The sequence below is a fragment of the Penicillium subrubescens genome (assembly GCF_028828155.1).
Source record: "Penicillium subrubescens strain IBT 31985 chromosome Unknown utg000004l_segment0_segment0, whole genome shotgun sequence".
Classification (NCBI taxonomy): Eukaryota; Fungi; Ascomycota; class Eurotiomycetes; order Eurotiales; family Aspergillaceae; genus Penicillium; species Penicillium subrubescens.
The window spans coordinates 3,461,394-3,478,040 of NW_026643154.1; the positions used below are offsets into that span (position 1 = coordinate 3,461,394).

The window sequence follows — 16,647 nt, forward strand, 5'->3', positions numbered from 1 at the left end:
TAGTTAATTTCATCTGGATTCTTAATGAGACAGAGCGGTTGTATCCTTTTTGACATCTTATTTAAGATTTGTAAACAAGATTTCGGGCACAATTTCAGCCTTACTATTCTGGATGTATACGTTTCCCCCGAGTGTCACCGATAAGCTGATAAGCACGCGTCCCAACTTTTGCGCATCTCCACTCTCCGCGTCAAGAGTCATTCTTATTCCCAATTCCCAATTCTCCTTCGAATCTCTCCAACTCCAACCTCAATCCAATTTAACCCATAATCACCTCCCTTCTCACACCAGATCATATAATCCATCCATCTACACAACTCAACTATGCCACCCCCATCAACCCACCAAATACCCCACTCCCTCCCCCTCACCCTCATCGTCGCCACAACCCCCATCCGCGTCGCGTCCTCAACACCCAATGAAGCAGCACCCACCCGCCTAGGAATCGGTCTCAAGGGGACCCTCCCCTGGCCACGCATAAAGACAGACATGTCCTTCTTTGCCCGGGCAACATCCCGCGCCCCAACACCGGGTACTACCAATGCGATCATCATGGGCCGGAAGACATACGACTCGGTGCCCAAGCACCTGCGTCCATTGGGGAAGCGGATTAGTGTCGTTGTTACCCGTGATACGACTGGTGTTGTGAGGGAGGGTGTGTTGAAGGAACTTGAGGCAAGGAAGGTGAAGATGGCGGAGACGGCGAGGGCTAAAGCTGCAGCCGAAGCTGAGGCTGGGAAGGAGTCGAGTGGTGCTTCTCCCGAAGAACCTATCACCGATGCGTTGGTGACGACTAGTCTGGATGCTGCGTTGTCGGAATTAGATACTGTTTATGGATCTTGCGGACGGTTAGGCAAGATTTATGTTATCGGCGGTGCGGAGATATACGGTGCTGCGTTGCGGATGAAGGCTGTCGAGCCGAGGAGGCCTGTGAGGATTGTTATGACGAATGTTGTGAGGAGGGCTGGAGATGATGGTGTGGCGAAGGAGTTTGAGTGTGATACTTTCTTCCCTGTTGAGGGACTTGGGGCTGAGAATGGATGGCGGACTGCTAGTGCGGACGAGGTGTCTGAGTGGGTGGGGGAGAGTGTTACGGGGGAGTGGATTCAGGATGGGGAGGTTGAGGTGCAGATGGTTGGGTATGAGAGATTGGAGTAGATAAGGAGATACCCTGATAAGATTCATCTGCATACAAATATCTATAGAATTGCATGGCGAGAGTTAGATCATCCTCCATCCTTCATTACGCAATAGACATTTTCATCCCCCCATTCGCACAAATCACACTCCCCGTCGTCCACCCCCCTCCACAGAGCAAAGCATATCAATCGTCCCTGCAATCTCCCCCGTAAACGCCGGTCGTCTCCCCTTCATATTCTCTCTCACCAACGCATCAAACCTCTCCCTATCCTCCCCCACCATCTCCAACACCTCCTCCTCCCCATTATACTTCGCCAACGGCGCTGCATCCACATAAGGCTGATTAATATCCCAAAACGCCTGTCCCGCCTTCTCATACATATCCCCCCAAGCCGGGCCAGGATTCACCGCGTTAACAGTCGCCCTTTCCGCCAACTCGCGACTCCAGACGCGCGTCATGGCTTCGACGGCGGCTTTGCTGCCCGCGTACACGGATTGACCCTGGTAGCCGATAGAAGAAGAGACGCTTGAGACGGTTACGATGCGGCCTGAGCGGTCGTGGGGGAGATATGGTGCGATGGTTTGGGTGAGGAGGAGCGGGGCTAGGACGTTTATTTTGTAGACGCGGTCGAACTCGGTGGTGGAGATTGGTCCTGCTTGGGGGTCATTTAGGTGTTGGTTTGAGGATACGCCAGCGTTGTTGATGAGGATGTCGATTTGAAGGGCTGTTGAGGGGTTGTAGCTGTCGAAGAGGGTTTTGGCGGATTCGAGGATTGTGGTGCATGCTGAGGTGGGATTGGAGAGGTCTGCTTGGATGGATGTGCAGTGGATTGTGTGTGTGGATGCTAGGTGTGAGCATAGTTCTTTGGTGGGCTGGACGGAGGAGTCGGATGTGTAGACTAGAAGGAGATTGCAGCCTTTGGCGGCGAGTCTTTTGGCTACGGCGGCGCCGATGCCTGGGTAGTTCTGTCAGCTGTGAGATGGAATGGATTGAGATCAAAAGACTTACCTCGAGATCCTCCAGTGACGATTCCGAGCTTGGACTCGTAGGGACGATGAGATGCCATAATATGTTTTGGTGGACTGATCACGGAGACACTTGAACGTATATCTCTTTGATTCGCAGACAATCTCGAATACTATAGTATGTAGTTGGAAGTTAGGCTGGTTATTCCCCTCAATAGTCGGTCAACCCCGCGTGGGGGTAGATAGAACGTGACATCATTTGTGTGTACAACAAGGTGGAGGTGGTGGGGAAATATATACCTTCAATGTGATGGAATAGTTGACACAATTCCAAGGAAAATAGCGAGTTGACGAGGAAAGAAGGCTGAAGTAGAGGTAAACGAGACCTGAAAAAATAACTAAAAAGAGGATGAGAAGGATTTCTAGCTTTAGACAATAATACAGTATACTTGCTAAGATATCACTGTCGCTATCATTTTCCTGGGCTTTTTCTATTATTCTCTTCTGACTCTTCATTACACTCCTTTCCTAGACCTCTTTTAGTTTAGGGAGCAGGGATCTAGTGGCTTACTCTACATCTGTACTTGGGATTTTAGCTCCCCCTCGCGTGGGGGTGCGGGCCATCGTGAGATCGTGAGTCGGGAGTCCCCATAAAAAGTGGAGGCAAGTGTGGGGTAAATATAGAACTAAGATTGACATCTATCCATGGTACAACCCTCTATCTTTCTATATCTAACAATCAAAAAAAAAAAAAAAAAGAAAACTGAACATGACAGAAGCCCCCAATCAAACAAAACCAGAATCTCTCTCAGAATCAACGAAACCACCGTCCGAGAGTACTCGTATTTTCCAACAATCCAATCCTACTTTTTCTCCCACCACCACTCGCCCTTCAATTGGATCAGCTTAATAGCAAGTATAACCACCATCAATCACACAGTTTGCGCCCGTCATGAACTTGGACGCATCCGAAGCAAGGAAAACGCAAAGACCATTCAGATCATCCACATTGCCTAACCGGTTCTGCGGAGTCAACGACTTCCAGATCTTCTTCTGCGCCTCCAGAGCCGGAACCCGGTTCAGCGCTGTGTCCATGTAACCCGGGGAAATAGTGTTAACCCGGATATCATTCTTCGCCCACTCCGCGGCCAGCGACTTGCCCAATTGAATCACACCAGCCTTGGACGCGTTATAGCAACTCTGTTCCTGGGGGTAGTTCACTACCAATCCAGACATGGAAGCAACCAAAATGATACTGCCGGGCTTACGGGCTGCGATCATTGCGCGACCAACGGCCTGCGACATGAGGAATGATCCTGTGAGGTTGATGTCGATGAGACGGCGGAACATGGCCACGTCGTAGGTCTCGGCTTTGATGTTCGAGTCCGCGATACCGGCTGAGTTAATCAGGACATCGGGCACACCATATTTTTCCACGCAAGCTTCGACCGAGGCGGTGATAGCTGCGGCATCGCGCACGTCAACCCGGTAGAAGGAGATAGGTAGACCTGTCTTATCGTGCAGCTCGGCGGCAGCCTCGTCTCCGAGTTCCTGGTTCGCGTCGAAGATGACAATGTTCTTTGCGCCGGCTTCGGCACAGGCGCGGGCCATGTGGTTTCCCAGACCGCGGGCACCGCCGGTGATGATGACTGTTTTGCCGAACATGGTCATGTTGCGCATTGTGTGGGGCAATTTTTCGTAGACGTCGCGGGTGAGCGGGTGGACGGATTCCTGTTCTTGCCAGGTCTGGGGAATGTTGGTGTGGGGGGTTGCGCCGTCTTGGAAGACGTGGACGGTGTGTTTGTGGGCGGAGCTGTGGCCGGCATCGTAGTCTGTGACTGGGACTTCTTTTTCGGGAATGCGGTTCTTTTTGTCGGTGGTTTGGAGGCGGTTGGGTCGGGTGGTGGAGAAGTGGTTGATGGGTTGGATGCGGGTGACTGTTGGCAGGGTGTTGGGCCCTGCGCGGCAGGAGCGGAGGACGTGACGAGCTAGAGACATTGTGTGTATTCCCCGGGAGAATAGAGGAGAGAGCGAAGAAGGAGATTGTAATTGGGGTGGAATGGGTATATAAGTATGGAATGCAAAGAGTGTCCTGTATGTACTTCGAATGGGGTCTGGACTGGGTGAAAGCCGGAATATAAGCTGTAGAAAAGAATAAGAAGCCAGATAATCTTCAAAGCCCCTTACACCGCAACATCTACACCGAAGATTGAACCTTCATACTATATACATGAACCAAGATGCCCGGCATGTAAACGCAAGTCTTCCCGGGAAGAAGATCCAGGAGAAAGAGAAAGAAGTGGATCTCGCCATCTGGATCGGTCTTGGATCAATAACACAACGGGTCATGTGCACATTTTTTTGCTTATGTTGAAAGGGAAACCGAAAAAAATAAACCCTAAAATTAGAGCCGAGCCAAAAAAAAATAAAATCAAAATACCAAAAAGGGAGAAAATAGGAAAGATGAGCAATCTAAGAATGTCATGCGAAAAAGATCGGTGAGAGGCGTGCGGACAACGCGGAAAGGGGGTCTAGACTGGCTGGACTGTCTACAGTAGTTATTCTAGCAGTTCAAGGAAATTCTCAATTCGCAATTGTTGATATTGCATCCAATTTTTTTTCTGCTTGAATTCAAAGCTTAGCTGGGGCAATTCTAATTCTCGGCGGCAAAACAGGAACTCAATAAATCCAGATCAACTTTCAAGGGGATAAGAAATGGCAAAATGCTGCGAGAGGCTGACCGGGACTTACAAATAAGAAAGGGTCAGATGACCTTTTGCAGAAGCTCCCTAGCCTATGTACTCCGTACACACTGCATATAGTATGATAGTATGTATTGGAATAAGATACAACTAATAGCGATCTGATAGTTGACAAACGAACGAAAAAAATCAAATCAAATCCCAAACAAACAACCAAAAAGCTACCTGCCGAGTCTAGTCACCGTTAGCGAATTGATTAGCGCAGCCACCGATCGTAATCACTGTTTGACCCCGTGACACTACCCCCGGACGGTGGACACTACTAGACACCAGTTTTATGGGGATAGTGGATACTGATACTCTACAGGATTGTTCACTATATTCAATGCTCAAATTACAAGTTTCATAGCACAATTTTTTACCCCCTTGAAGGCTTGCCCGGCTCTGCAATGCCAAACTTCCGACCCTTATTTGATTGGACCAATTGAAGCCAGTGGGACCCTGGATCTGGAGGCTTACCCCTTACAGGTATCCCGATACAATGTACATGTACACCGAGGAATGACTGCGCCGCAACTGGGTAGGATGTAGGTACTGTCTTACAGCCTTACTGTACTTCATACAGTAGCATCTCACTCCGGAGCTATAAGCTGTAAGCTGTGGGTGTGGTCTGATCTATTTTCCCATGGCGGAGCTGAACATCTAACTCCGTCGTCCCCGTCAACCGACTCCATAACGGAAGACACATCACCTCCGTTCGGCTTTAAGGGTACTCATCCTCACCGGCTCATCTCATCCCGATATCCCGGTCATTCTCACAGCGCAACGATCCGAAAAATGAGATACACGAATCAAAGCATGCAATAGGACCCCGGATACCGGTCACAGCCCTACTTGTGTACTTTAACTTGCAACCACAGTACGCCGTACAGAGGATGGAGGAATGATTGGATAGAGTCGTTTCTTTTGACACGTGGGGAGTATGCTCATCACCCTCCTACAAGGGACCCTACTGGCTATGGGGTCTACGCGGCTGACAAAAGTACGAAGGATTTTCCCAATGGAATCTTTAGCGAAGATCTGTTGCACTCAGGACTTTGACACGGACCAGGTAATTTCCAATTTCAAATTATAGGCCACATGATCAGTTCTTGCTTCTCCTGAGTTTTGTGGGGAGGTCATTTTACCCTCCCGCCCCCTTCTTTACATCGCATATGGTGGTAACTGCGGAAGGAGAAATCATGGATGGAAATTGACTACGGAGGAGACAGAGAATATGGCAAAAATACCAAAGAGGAATAAGCATTGATGAAAAAAATAACCAAGTTCATCAAGTGATTCAGATTCAAGTCAGATGGTGAGGTGTATATGCAATGCTAGATGCAAAATATTCGGTCGAAAGGAGAGGAAACATGCCGAAGAAACGCCCGCCAATGCGGCTCTGAGAAAAAAAGGATAAACAAAAACAGAAAAAAATCCAGAACAGAACCTATGGACAAGAACGGAATGACTATGCAACTTGAAATAAAAATGTGAGAGCCCAATGCTCAGAATCATCAAAATCGACTATGCCTTCTCGTTCTCTTTCATAAATTTCACAAAGGCCTTCTTATGTATTAAGCCCGCATAGTGGCCATTTTGCAGCACGCAGAGATACCGAAGACCCAATTTGGCAAAACACTGGTAAACGAGGTCGATGGGGGAGTGGACATCCAGGGAGACAGGTGCCTATCAAACAAAGGAAACGTTAGTATTGAGACAGGACAACTTTCGGAACGAATACACATACCGGGTCAATGAACCGGGTAAAGTCCTCCTGCACCGCGTCTTCGTTCTCGCTATCATAAATAGCGACAGAGGCATCCATCGCCATCAGGCAAACGGTGTTATCCTCATCGTCACCGAGGGAATCCAGCGCAAACTCGAGATCCGGCGCGGGAATGAGACCAGTCAAGATGCCATCACGAAGGATTGGCAAGCCGCTGTCCAATTCACCCGCCATCAATAGATGTTCCAGCTTTGTGCGCAGGGCGGATGCAGAGACGAAGGGGGAGTTGGAAATATCGATGATGCGGCCTTTGTGGGGTGGTCGCACGATATCACCGAGTTCGGCATCGGAAAGAGGCTGCAGTTTGCTGTCGAGGAAGGGGTAGGAGTTCATGTCGGTAAGTAAGTCCTAGTCATAGTCAGTATGTTGCGGGCGATAGCTAGAGGGTAAGACCGTGATCCTTACATAGATGCTTCGGGGTTCAATGGCATCTGCAGTCCACTTGGCACACAGAACGGATAACGAGAATGGTAGAACGTGGTCCAAACTTCCTGTCAATTCAAAGAGGATCACGGCGAGGGTGACGGATAACCGGGTGACACCGCACATGGTAGCCCCGGCTGCGACCATTGCATAGACACCGGGCGTAATGCAGGACTCCATCCCCGCGACGTTAGGACAGGCGTCGAACAGGAAGAACGTAGGGTTCTTCGCCACCCAGTATTGCACAGAATGTCCGACAATTCGGCCCATCAGACCACCAACAACCATGGACGGCACATAGATACCAGCAGGCACTTTGATGCCGAAGGTGACAACGGTCAAGAGACTCTTGATCACGAATGCCACCAGGAGGTATTGGATGATTTCAACAATGCCATCTTCGCGAGGACAAAGGCCCGTGCTCGACCGCGACTCTCCTTCACATGGGCTGGCGAGCTCAAACAGCAGTTCCGTCACGGGTAGCTTGGTGTATCGATTCCAGAAGCTGACCAGGCCGGTGAGCACGGCGACAAGGAACACCTCCAGCATAGGCCAGCGCTTGATAGCCGGGATGCGACGGAAGTTGCGAGCCCACCAACTCGAGGCTTTGATGAAGAAAGCACCGAGGGCGCCACCAAGTACACCCAGGAAAACGAAGATAATGATTTCAAAAATCTCCCAATCCGTGTTATAACGGACTTGGAAGAGGACAATCTTGCCAGTCCCATATGGGTTAAGAAACTTCAAGGACAGCGCAGCGGCGATACAGCAGAAGAACGTTCGGAACAGAGTCTTGGGCGGGAAATAGTAGCTGACCTCCTCCAAACTGAAGAGCACACCACCGATGGGAGCGCCAAAGGCGACGGCAACACCGCTGGCAGCACTTGCACTGAGTACTTCTCGTCGCTTACCGTCATTTTGGTTGTATTTGGCAAAGAGACGACAGCAGATATTGCCAACGCAAGTGGCAATATGCACGTAGGGACCTTCTTTGCCCAAACTCAAACCGGATGCAACACTGAAGACCAACGCAATTGTCTTGACTACCAGAGTCTTCAAGCCTAGGTACCCGTGAAGCACGAATCCACTGTTGATCACCTTGACTTCGGCAACTCCACTGCCCGCAGCAGAGTAGTAAATCATGGCCGGGCGGGGCGGGTGATTCGGGAATGTCCCGTGTGGACTGGTCTGCGAGCTTGGGGAGCCCGAGCCACCACTACCCGTTCCACGCTTGGTACCACGCGCCTCGGCACCAAGGTTCTCATCCAGTGTAGTCAATGATATCGACGATGGTACTACCGTCTTAGTGAGCATGGTCAAGGCGCATGAGATCATAGCAAGTGCCACGACCCAGGCGACAAATAATGTAAAGTCTACCCATTGATTCTCCGAACTGGATGCGCGGAAGATCTGTGACCAGGACCGCCAGTTCGTACATGTGGTGACCCCCTCCCCGCAGCATTCGCTCTTGCTCGCAAAGAGCTTGTGTGCACAATATCCCATCTTCATGTCAAATATCGCGTCCTCCGTAACATCCACAAAGTAGGCAATGGCCGCCGTAATGCACCCAATCAGTGCGACCAAAACCCATCCCTGAGCGCCGTCAAACCAGGCTAAGAGCCGCCCGCGGATATCCTTGCGCTGTCTGAGCTGTCGCAGACGCGCTCCATCCGCAATGCTATCGTGCACCCAGTCGGTCGACGTAAATTGATCATACCATGTCCGCTCATCCAGGAACGAAGAGGCGGTCAACCCGTCCTTGGTCGACGCCGGCAAACTCGCCGGCCGACCTTCATCGCCCAAGCTCGGTCGACGGCTAAACCGCCTCCCTTGTGAGTTGGTCCGGCTGTGGTTCGCGGTGCGGCGGAGACTACCCGCCGTCAGGAGATAGCGCAGCGAGTCGGGACCCGAAATGCCGGAGGTGCTTGTGTATGATCGCCGCGGGGCCTGACGCTGAGCCTCAGCGCCGAGGAGACTGGTCGTTTCACCGATTTCCAGATGAGATTCGAGGGACTGGTAGCCGGTGTGTGGTTCGTTGAGGTAGCTCTGAGCTCGACGGTAGGCTGTCGGAGATGGGGGGCGCGGTCCGGGAGGTTGGGGCGGTTGGTTCAGGGTCACCCTCGTCCCGCTCATGCGAGGCTTGTGGCACAGAGCGAGGCATGGCGCTGGTGAGAAGCTGCTATGCTTCGAATCTGAACGTTAGAGCCTGGTGAGGGGTCAAAGTCTTAGGATTAGTTTTCTGTGCCGTGCGGTCAAGAAAAGACGGGGGACGGCTCCACATTGACGCAAGGTTGGGTCGGGGAGAAGCTATACCCTGCTCGGGCAGCACGAGATTGTGGCTTCATGTACGGAGTATAGCGGGGTTTACTATAAAACAGGGGGTTTGTTGACTCACCAACAAGCATACTTCCCTTGAATATGTATCAAGAGAAGCAGAAAAAACCAGTAAATAGTCGAAATGTGTATGTCAGATCAGAGAGTAACGAAGGACAAAGAAGGAGAAAATGGCAGTTGGCGGATGATCGACTGGATAACGCGTCAGGTGAGTTTGTTGTTGTTTCCACTCGTCCAACTCTCCACATTATTCCACTATCCAGGTGGTTGTATCATCTTCCACTTCAAGAATAACAATACTATGACTCCGTTCAGATACAATCCTGTATGCAACTTATATATTAAACGCCCACCCTTTCGAATATTCGACTCTCTCATTCGAAGCTTCATGAAGGGCCCGCTCTCCAATTTGCCTCTCGCCGTTACTTTCATCCCCCGCGCTTCCCGCCGATCGGCTCTCGGAAGCCCGTGGCCTTGCATTGACTTGCTAACCCTTTTGCTCTTCATGGCTAGTTCCAACGCGGTTTCTTCCAAAAGTGCTGTCCAGGATCAAACTTCCATCTCACAGGACAAATCATATTCTATATGATTGATCAGCCCCCAGTGCCCAGAGCTCGGATGAAGGGCAGATGAGCAGAGAGAGGGCAGTGCGGGCTCCATCCATTTGATCATTTTGAACAGCCATCTGACTGTTCCTGTCACCGTCGACTGCTGACCTCGAATAAGTAGGATGCTGCCTACCATCTGAGACAAACCTGACTCGGGATCGAGGGCAGCACAAAGTACCAATTCACGAGTTCATTCCGGCCTGGGCGGCTGCATACCATGACTCAAACCCGGCTAATAACTAGTCAGTCTATTTGTGCTGACCCTACTGAGACATTACTGCCCGTGCCACACCACGCCAGTCCCGGATGTACCCCATGCGCCCAGCTGTCATCCATGCCCCCGATGGCTGTTGTCTCCGCTCGGGGCGATCGCTGGGGGCGGATCTCTTGGCAGTGGACGGCTTAAGGTATTGAGGGTCCAGAAAATTCATCTCTGAAGCCCGATCATGCGAACTATCTCCCGCCTTGACAAGGATACTCTGCAGATGGTTATGCCAGCCTTGACAAATGATGACTGTGGCTGAACTGGGGTATTGTGATTGTTGTTGATGGCGGGAATACATAAGCTTTGAGGGCCTCCCTCGGGTGCTCAGTGCCACCGATCGACAGTCCACCAGGATATGCATGGGCGCATAAGATTGCGCTTGCCTTCATGGAGGAGGGGAGAGGGAGCTTTGCAGCTTTGGTCCATTGTGTATCACAATTGGCTGCTCTGTTGGCTGGCCTCCTATTGGTGGCGGGTATTGAACTCGAAGTAGACATGATTTGCCACTAGCTTAGAACTAAACAATGATTAAGTTAGTATATTTACACCACAATGCTAGGTAACGGTAAATTCGACGCCAAAACGGCATCTTTTGACGCTGTTTTAAGCATCTTTTTACCAAAATATTAGTCACCGAGCATTCACGTGATCTGTTTCTGCCCACCATTTCCATATGCTCCCTGAGTGAATATGAATTGCTCCCTGAGCACTTATGGTGTCTCTGGGTTGCTCAGGGATCAGCTCACTCTTCACTCAGGATGCTTAGGGTAGGCACTCAGGCATGTCGTTATGTCTTTTCCTTTATGTTATCCGATTGTAGCCGTTAATTGCAAAAAAAAAGAGAAAGGTCCTTCTGTTATACGCTACGCTTAAGTCCACTCTTTTAATATTTAAAGAGACTGCCCCCCCCCCCAGCCCCCCCTATCAACCGTAGCTCTTGCTTACTGCACTCCTCCTTGTTTAAAGGCAGTCTATTCTGTTGTCTTTTCCACTATTAGGTCTTCTCTAGGCTTCGGTCTTTACCGCTTCTCTTATTATTTGCTCCTTCTCTTAGCATTATTTCCCTCTCTCTTGCCCTGCTGTTCTCCTCCGATTAAAGAGACCGCTATTCAAGGCTCTGTCTATTCCTGATTTACTTCTTAAAGGCAAAAGCTAAACTTATAGTGCCGAGTATTATCACCGACGCCGTCGATAACTAGAGAAAGGTATAATACAAAAGCGATATACTATTTCCACTAAGAACAACATTAATTAAATTAAGCGACGGTAGATAAGGTAATATATTTAAGTATTAATTTATTATTTTCAATATTATTCTTAAATCTTTTAAATTATTAAAGTATGTATATGAATAACCATCAAAGAACATGTACTTATATTGACGATTAAGATCGAAGCAAGACTAATAAGAACAGGTTCTACAACTATTTAGGAGAAGACCTACTCTAGTTCATTATTACAGCTCGGAAAGAAGATATTATACTATTCCTCGATGTAAGGATACTCTATAAATCAGGATAGAGGCCTGTCAATCAGGTAGGAGAAAGGGACCAAGTCAATTGTTCAGAAAGGTCAAAGACCGTTTCTTGAGGAATGTAAAACCTCTCTAACATGGATCAATTTATGTACAGTCATATCGCTCAAAACAGGAAGGAGATATATCCTTAGTAGGGGAATAGGAGTGGGGGAAAACACGAGGCTTGTGTAACCTCTTGTTACGATACATGCCTGGGTCACATGATCATACACTTGGGCCAAAAAAGACCACTATATCCGCGATCAGCGGATATGACCCAGGAGCCAATATATATAGTAGCGCACATTATTATTATTGCATAACACTCTGGCTCAAGGTAGTGCCAAACATTCAGGAAGGCCAGGTCATCCATTCGATTAACCCCAAGAATTCTTTTGGCATAAGAGAGAATCTGGAAGATAGGATCAAATATTTTGTTATTTCCAAATTCGGCGAGAAATCAACCAAGCTGAATGATGAGCTCAGCCTTGAGCTTTATCGAAGTAAGCACCGAGTCAATCACGGCCCCCATCGACTCAGTTCGTGGGTAGCTCGAAGGTACCCAACCCAGTTCATACAACTTTTCCGCTCGAGCCCTTGCATTCAATCCCCAGATTAGAGGGCCGAGTGACCAGATCTTAGAGACAGATTCTGAGTCTAAACAATCGATCTCCGTTGACTTGATCAGCTGCTTTTGATGCAAGACTTTCGCCACGTCTGTAGCGATTTCCTTAAACGAGGACTCCGAAGACTCCACAAAGTAATATCCTTCATTCCCCCAGCGAATTCGACTGTCTCGACCTTTCAAAACCTCCTCAATCACAAAGACCAACGCAGCTGACGCATCGGATACATGTGAAGTGCTGATACGGTTTGCTCCGGCTCCAACCACAAATGCCTTCCCATGCGACAGCACCCCCTGGACATAAAGCTGAAAATGTCCCGCATGCTTGGCGAATATGCCCCTTCCTTCGCCGTAGAGCATTGGGAAGCTAACAATAACAATCTTGGTATTCGTTGACGCCGCCCTTCTTATCAGCTCCTGCTCAATAGCGGCATGGGGACGATCAGGAGGAAGATTGAGGATTTCTTCCGCGTCGGACTTATCCCCGTACACTCTCGGGTGGGAAACACCTGGTTCGGTGGATAAATCCAGGAGATTTCCAGCACCAGAGATGTGGATGTATACCCCGCTCTTGTTCCTCGAAACCCCACCAAGCATTGCGAAAGAGAGTTCCTCGTCGTCTGTATCGGCGATCTGGACGACGATATCGGCTGCTTCACTCTCGGTTGCGAGGAGATCATTATCATGTGAAGATCCTACAACGCACTGGACGGCTGGGATTGTCTCAGATAGTAAACGAGCCTTTTCTGCACTGCGAACGAAGGCTCTGAAGTCAAGATCAGGGTGAAGAGCTGTAAGAAGGGCAATAAAATCCCCTCCTGCATACCCAGTGGCGCCAACGATGAACAGTCTTGGTGGCATTGTATGAACTGCACGCAAACAACTTGATATAATGGGGAGATGGTAGCCCCAACAGATTCCACTCTCAGTCAGAGATATGCCCTATTTATACTTATCCTCTAGCCAAAAATAATCATGGCTTTTTACTCAACTTCCGAAGTTTATTTCCTGGTTGGGTTGGCCGACCCAAAACACATGCTAAATTCAAGAGTATAAAATCACTTCCCATCAACCATGCATTTATCCGGTCGTACTTTTGCCACCTTATGATGCAGAATATAGGGTGCGCCAACCTTTGACCCTAGCGTGGCTATCGTGCTTGGAGGTTCTCTTGACAATCTCACGTAAGAAAAAGTCCCCATCAGCTAGATCTGCTCGTATAAACTGGCCTCCATTAAACAAAAGCCCCCTCCACTAATGTCTCGCTGACAATCGTATTTGTGGGGCTTTAGGTTGTTGCTCATCCGCATCCAGGGACGACCTATTGGCACGTGTATTTGTGATAAAGTGATAAATTGATGAGGGGCAACGTACGGAGTAACTTTGAGAGGATCGGGGATGTGGCCAGAGCGCCTGTAGCTCCCGTCTACGATTTGGGGTGAGGATAAAAACCCCAGGAATTCAACAAGAACCCAATACCTTGCTCCTCACCTACCAAAACCTTGCAGATGGAAAAATGTCCAAGAACACTTGTATAAAGATCAAGTCTGCTGGCATAGCCCAGCTGGTGCATGATGCGCCAATCCCGAAACTCAAGGATGATTACATCCTCGTGAAGACAGCCGCCGTGGCCCTCAACCCGACGGACTGGAAACATATCGACGAAATGGCCACTCCAGGGGCGACCGTGGGCTGTGACTATAGCGGTATAGTGCAAGAGGTCGGGCCTGCTGTGTCTAACGGCCTGAAGCCTGGTGATAGAGTCGCTGGTCTAGTACATGGAAGTATGAATTCCTCGTCTGATGCTGAACAATTACATGAAAAGTGCAATTTCCAGGCTAATAAGAATTCCTAGGCAATGCCTCAAACCTCGAAGATGGAGCATTCGGGGACTATATTATAGCAAAGGGGAACATCCAGATGAAAATTCCCGAAGGTGTCTCATTTGAAGAGGCTGCTGCTATTGGAGTGGGCGCCATAACTGCTGGCCAACATTTGTTCCAGAACCTCCGCCTTCCACTGCCAACACGACCGTCACAGGAGTCGGTATTCGTCCTCGTTTACGGCGGGAGCACAGCCACAGGTACTATGGCAATTCAACTTGCTAAACTGTATGTAAATCTGGATATGTATCGGGGATGAGCGTCGCAAACTAAAATATACCACGCAGTTCCGGACTAACCGTCGTGACCACATGCTCCCCCCGAAATTTCGACCTCGTTCGTGACCTGGGTGCGGACCATGTCTTCGATTATAATTCTCCAGACGCTGTTTCCTTAATCAAAGAGGTCACCGAACACGCCCTACGTTACGCTCTGGATACTGTTGCCAGCGAAGTGACCGCCAGGTTTTGCTGCGACGTGCTTGGGAAGGAAGGCGGCAGATATTCATCAGTATTGCCTATTCCTAAGCTTCCACGTAAGGATATTGTCAACCTCTCGTCTATGGCATTCACAGCAATTGGGGAGGCATTCGAAATCGCCGGGCAGAAAGTCCCTGCCCGACCAGACGATTTCGTGTTTGCTGCTGATTTTATAAAGCTGGTCGAGGAAGTTTGGTCCTCCAAAAAGCTTAGCGTCCATCCGTTTGAAGTCAGATCGGGAGGCTTTGATGGTATTTTTGAGGGGCTCCAGGAAATGCGAGAGGGCAAAATCAGTGGACGTAAGCTAGTATACTCTGTTTAGTAGCAGATGAGGATGAGGATGATCCTGTACCGTGAATTCCATCAGCTGTTCTCCTTTTCTCCCGACCAACGTGGCTGTGATGATTCCGGGTATATTGTCCTATGAGATTTCGCTCAGGGGGCTGGGGTTCTGGGGAACGGTTCTCGAAAGCCATCCAAGTGGGAAGCTGTTGACTGAGCGTCAGAAATCCTCGTGACTTGCCGAGCGGCGTCAATCCTTCGACTGTACAAACTACAATGAAATCACGACATGAGCTAAGTCAAATCTACTCTAGCGGTTTTCTACCAACCCTCCTATCTCGACAAGTCCTTTCTTTCCTTCTCCGCCCTTCTTATCTTCGAAAGGAAAAGGAAGAGCCGAGAGGGCAATAAAGAGAAGGCTAGTCGCGCTAGCAATTTAAGGGATTGCGGAGCTGGATGATCCGGATCAATAGTAAAAATGCCTCACTCGTAAGGCGCACACAAGGATAGAGACAGGGAGAGTAGAAGGGCGAAAACTAGGTATTGGTTGTGACGGTTAGCCGCAGGCCGTTTCTGGCTCTTGCCCTGAGTCTCTGCCTTGAAGCCCCTCTGGGCATGCCAAGTATTCCGGGACACACGTGATGACGCTAATCCCTAGCGTCCGTGGAATGATTGGCTCACGGTTGCCCCTCAAGTAGCTGCGGTCCCCGCGCCTCTTTGAGGTCCTTAACAGTATTCTCAGTACTCCTGCTATACGAATAACAGTCTTCATAAGGAAGATCAGGTTCGTGCACACGCCTTAGTGCCTAGGGGTAGCGTGGTCAGTGCCACGTGTAGTGGCAAGGTGATCCCTATTTCATGCCGTACAGACCAGTGAGTCCCTTTGTTGATGCGGTGTGGCGCGCACAAGAAGTGGCTGCCAACGGTAATCACCAATCGCCGCCGTAGTGGGGATCGCCGTTCTCTCGCGGATTCAACAAGATGAACAGTGCGAAATAGTAAGAGCTTCGAGTTGTGTGACGCATTCAATGTAAATTTCCCACTAAAAGATTTTTTAAAGTTGTGTATCCTCGATGGTATATTCTGTCTTTTCTGCCATCACTTTTCTATGTGGCTCAAGTCGTCGCGTGCTCTATAGTGATATGCCGTGTCTGTTAGCACAAGTAGCCATGCAACGGTGGTAGCGATGATAGAAGCCCTCTCCGCCTTAGCTGAGATCCTAATACAATGAGTTCGGTCACGATTTCGCATTACGCAATGGCAAATCTTGATTGGGTTCGAACTGTATGCTAATCAAGAGCTCCGATGAGTTCTCGGTCTGCCAGGGCGTCGAGATGCTTCCGGTAATGACCAAATTTCGATTTACATTTGATACTCCACGAAATGTAGTCCTGAATGCTCATTGTTGTAATCTCCAAAGTCACGTTAAAAAAGAGCAGATAGCTTTGCACTAAAAATTTTTAAACCCTATATATTATTAGAGGTAAGAACAGTTCTTAGAACCTGCAACGAAGAACTCTCTCCCTAGCGCTTTACTTCGAACGGAAATAACTTATAGCTCTCTATCTTCATTAGCCATAATATCCGAATATAAAA

The 16,647-nt window shown here is 49.2% G+C and overlaps 6 protein-coding genes across 6 annotated transcripts; 2 read left to right on the top strand and 4 right to left on the bottom strand.

Moving 5' to 3' along the window:
- Positions 1 to 324: 324 nt before the first annotated feature.
- Positions 325 to 1,158, top strand: N7473_006284 (dihydrofolate reductase; the record flags this gene model as incomplete). The annotated part of the gene is made up of 1 exon (XM_057152224.1): positions 325 to 1,158. One exon carries the CDS (start codon positions 325 to 327, stop codon positions 1,156 to 1,158), a length of 834 nt encoding a protein of 277 aa, XP_057010029.1.
- A 123-nt stretch (positions 1,159 to 1,281) lies between these two features.
- On the bottom strand, positions 1,282 to 2,207 carry N7473_006285 (SDR family oxidoreductase; the record flags this gene model as incomplete). Its single annotated transcript, XM_057152225.1, has 2 exons — positions 1,282 to 2,096; positions 2,150 to 2,207. The coding sequence occupies 2 exons, from the start codon at positions 2,205 to 2,207 to the stop codon at positions 1,282 to 1,284; spliced, it is 873 nt and encodes a 290-aa protein (XP_057010030.1).
- Positions 2,208 to 3,012: 805 nt separating this feature from the next.
- Positions 3,013 to 4,104, bottom strand: N7473_006286 (D-arabinitol 2-dehydrogenase; the record flags this gene model as incomplete). The annotated part of the gene is made up of 1 exon (XM_057152226.1): positions 3,013 to 4,104. The coding sequence occupies one exon, from the start codon at positions 4,102 to 4,104 to the stop codon at positions 3,013 to 3,015; it is 1,092 nt and encodes a 363-aa protein (XP_057010031.1).
- Positions 4,105 to 6,374: 2,270 nt separating this feature from the next.
- N7473_006287 (putative voltage-gated chloride channel (ClcA)) lies at positions 6,375 to 9,192 on the bottom strand (the record flags this gene model as incomplete). Its single annotated transcript, XM_057152227.1, has 3 exons — positions 6,375 to 6,536; positions 6,598 to 6,984; positions 7,042 to 9,192. 3 exons carry the CDS (start codon positions 9,190 to 9,192, stop codon positions 6,375 to 6,377), a joined length of 2,700 nt encoding a protein of 899 aa, XP_057010032.1.
- Positions 9,193 to 12,242: 3,050 nt separating this feature from the next.
- N7473_006288 (NAD-dependent epimerase/dehydratase family protein) lies at positions 12,243 to 13,268 on the bottom strand (the record flags this gene model as incomplete). Its single annotated transcript, XM_057152228.1, has 1 exon — positions 12,243 to 13,268. One exon carries the CDS (start codon positions 13,266 to 13,268, stop codon positions 12,243 to 12,245), a length of 1,026 nt encoding a protein of 341 aa, XP_057010033.1.
- Positions 13,269 to 13,923: 655 nt separating this feature from the next.
- On the top strand, positions 13,924 to 15,091 carry N7473_006289 (zinc-binding alcohol dehydrogenase family protein; the record flags this gene model as incomplete). The annotated part of the gene is made up of 3 exons (XM_057152229.1): positions 13,924 to 14,191; positions 14,263 to 14,518; positions 14,578 to 15,091. The coding sequence occupies 3 exons, from the start codon at positions 13,924 to 13,926 to the stop codon at positions 15,089 to 15,091; spliced, it is 1,038 nt and encodes a 345-aa protein (XP_057010034.1).
- Positions 15,092 to 16,647: the final 1,556 nt, after the last annotated feature.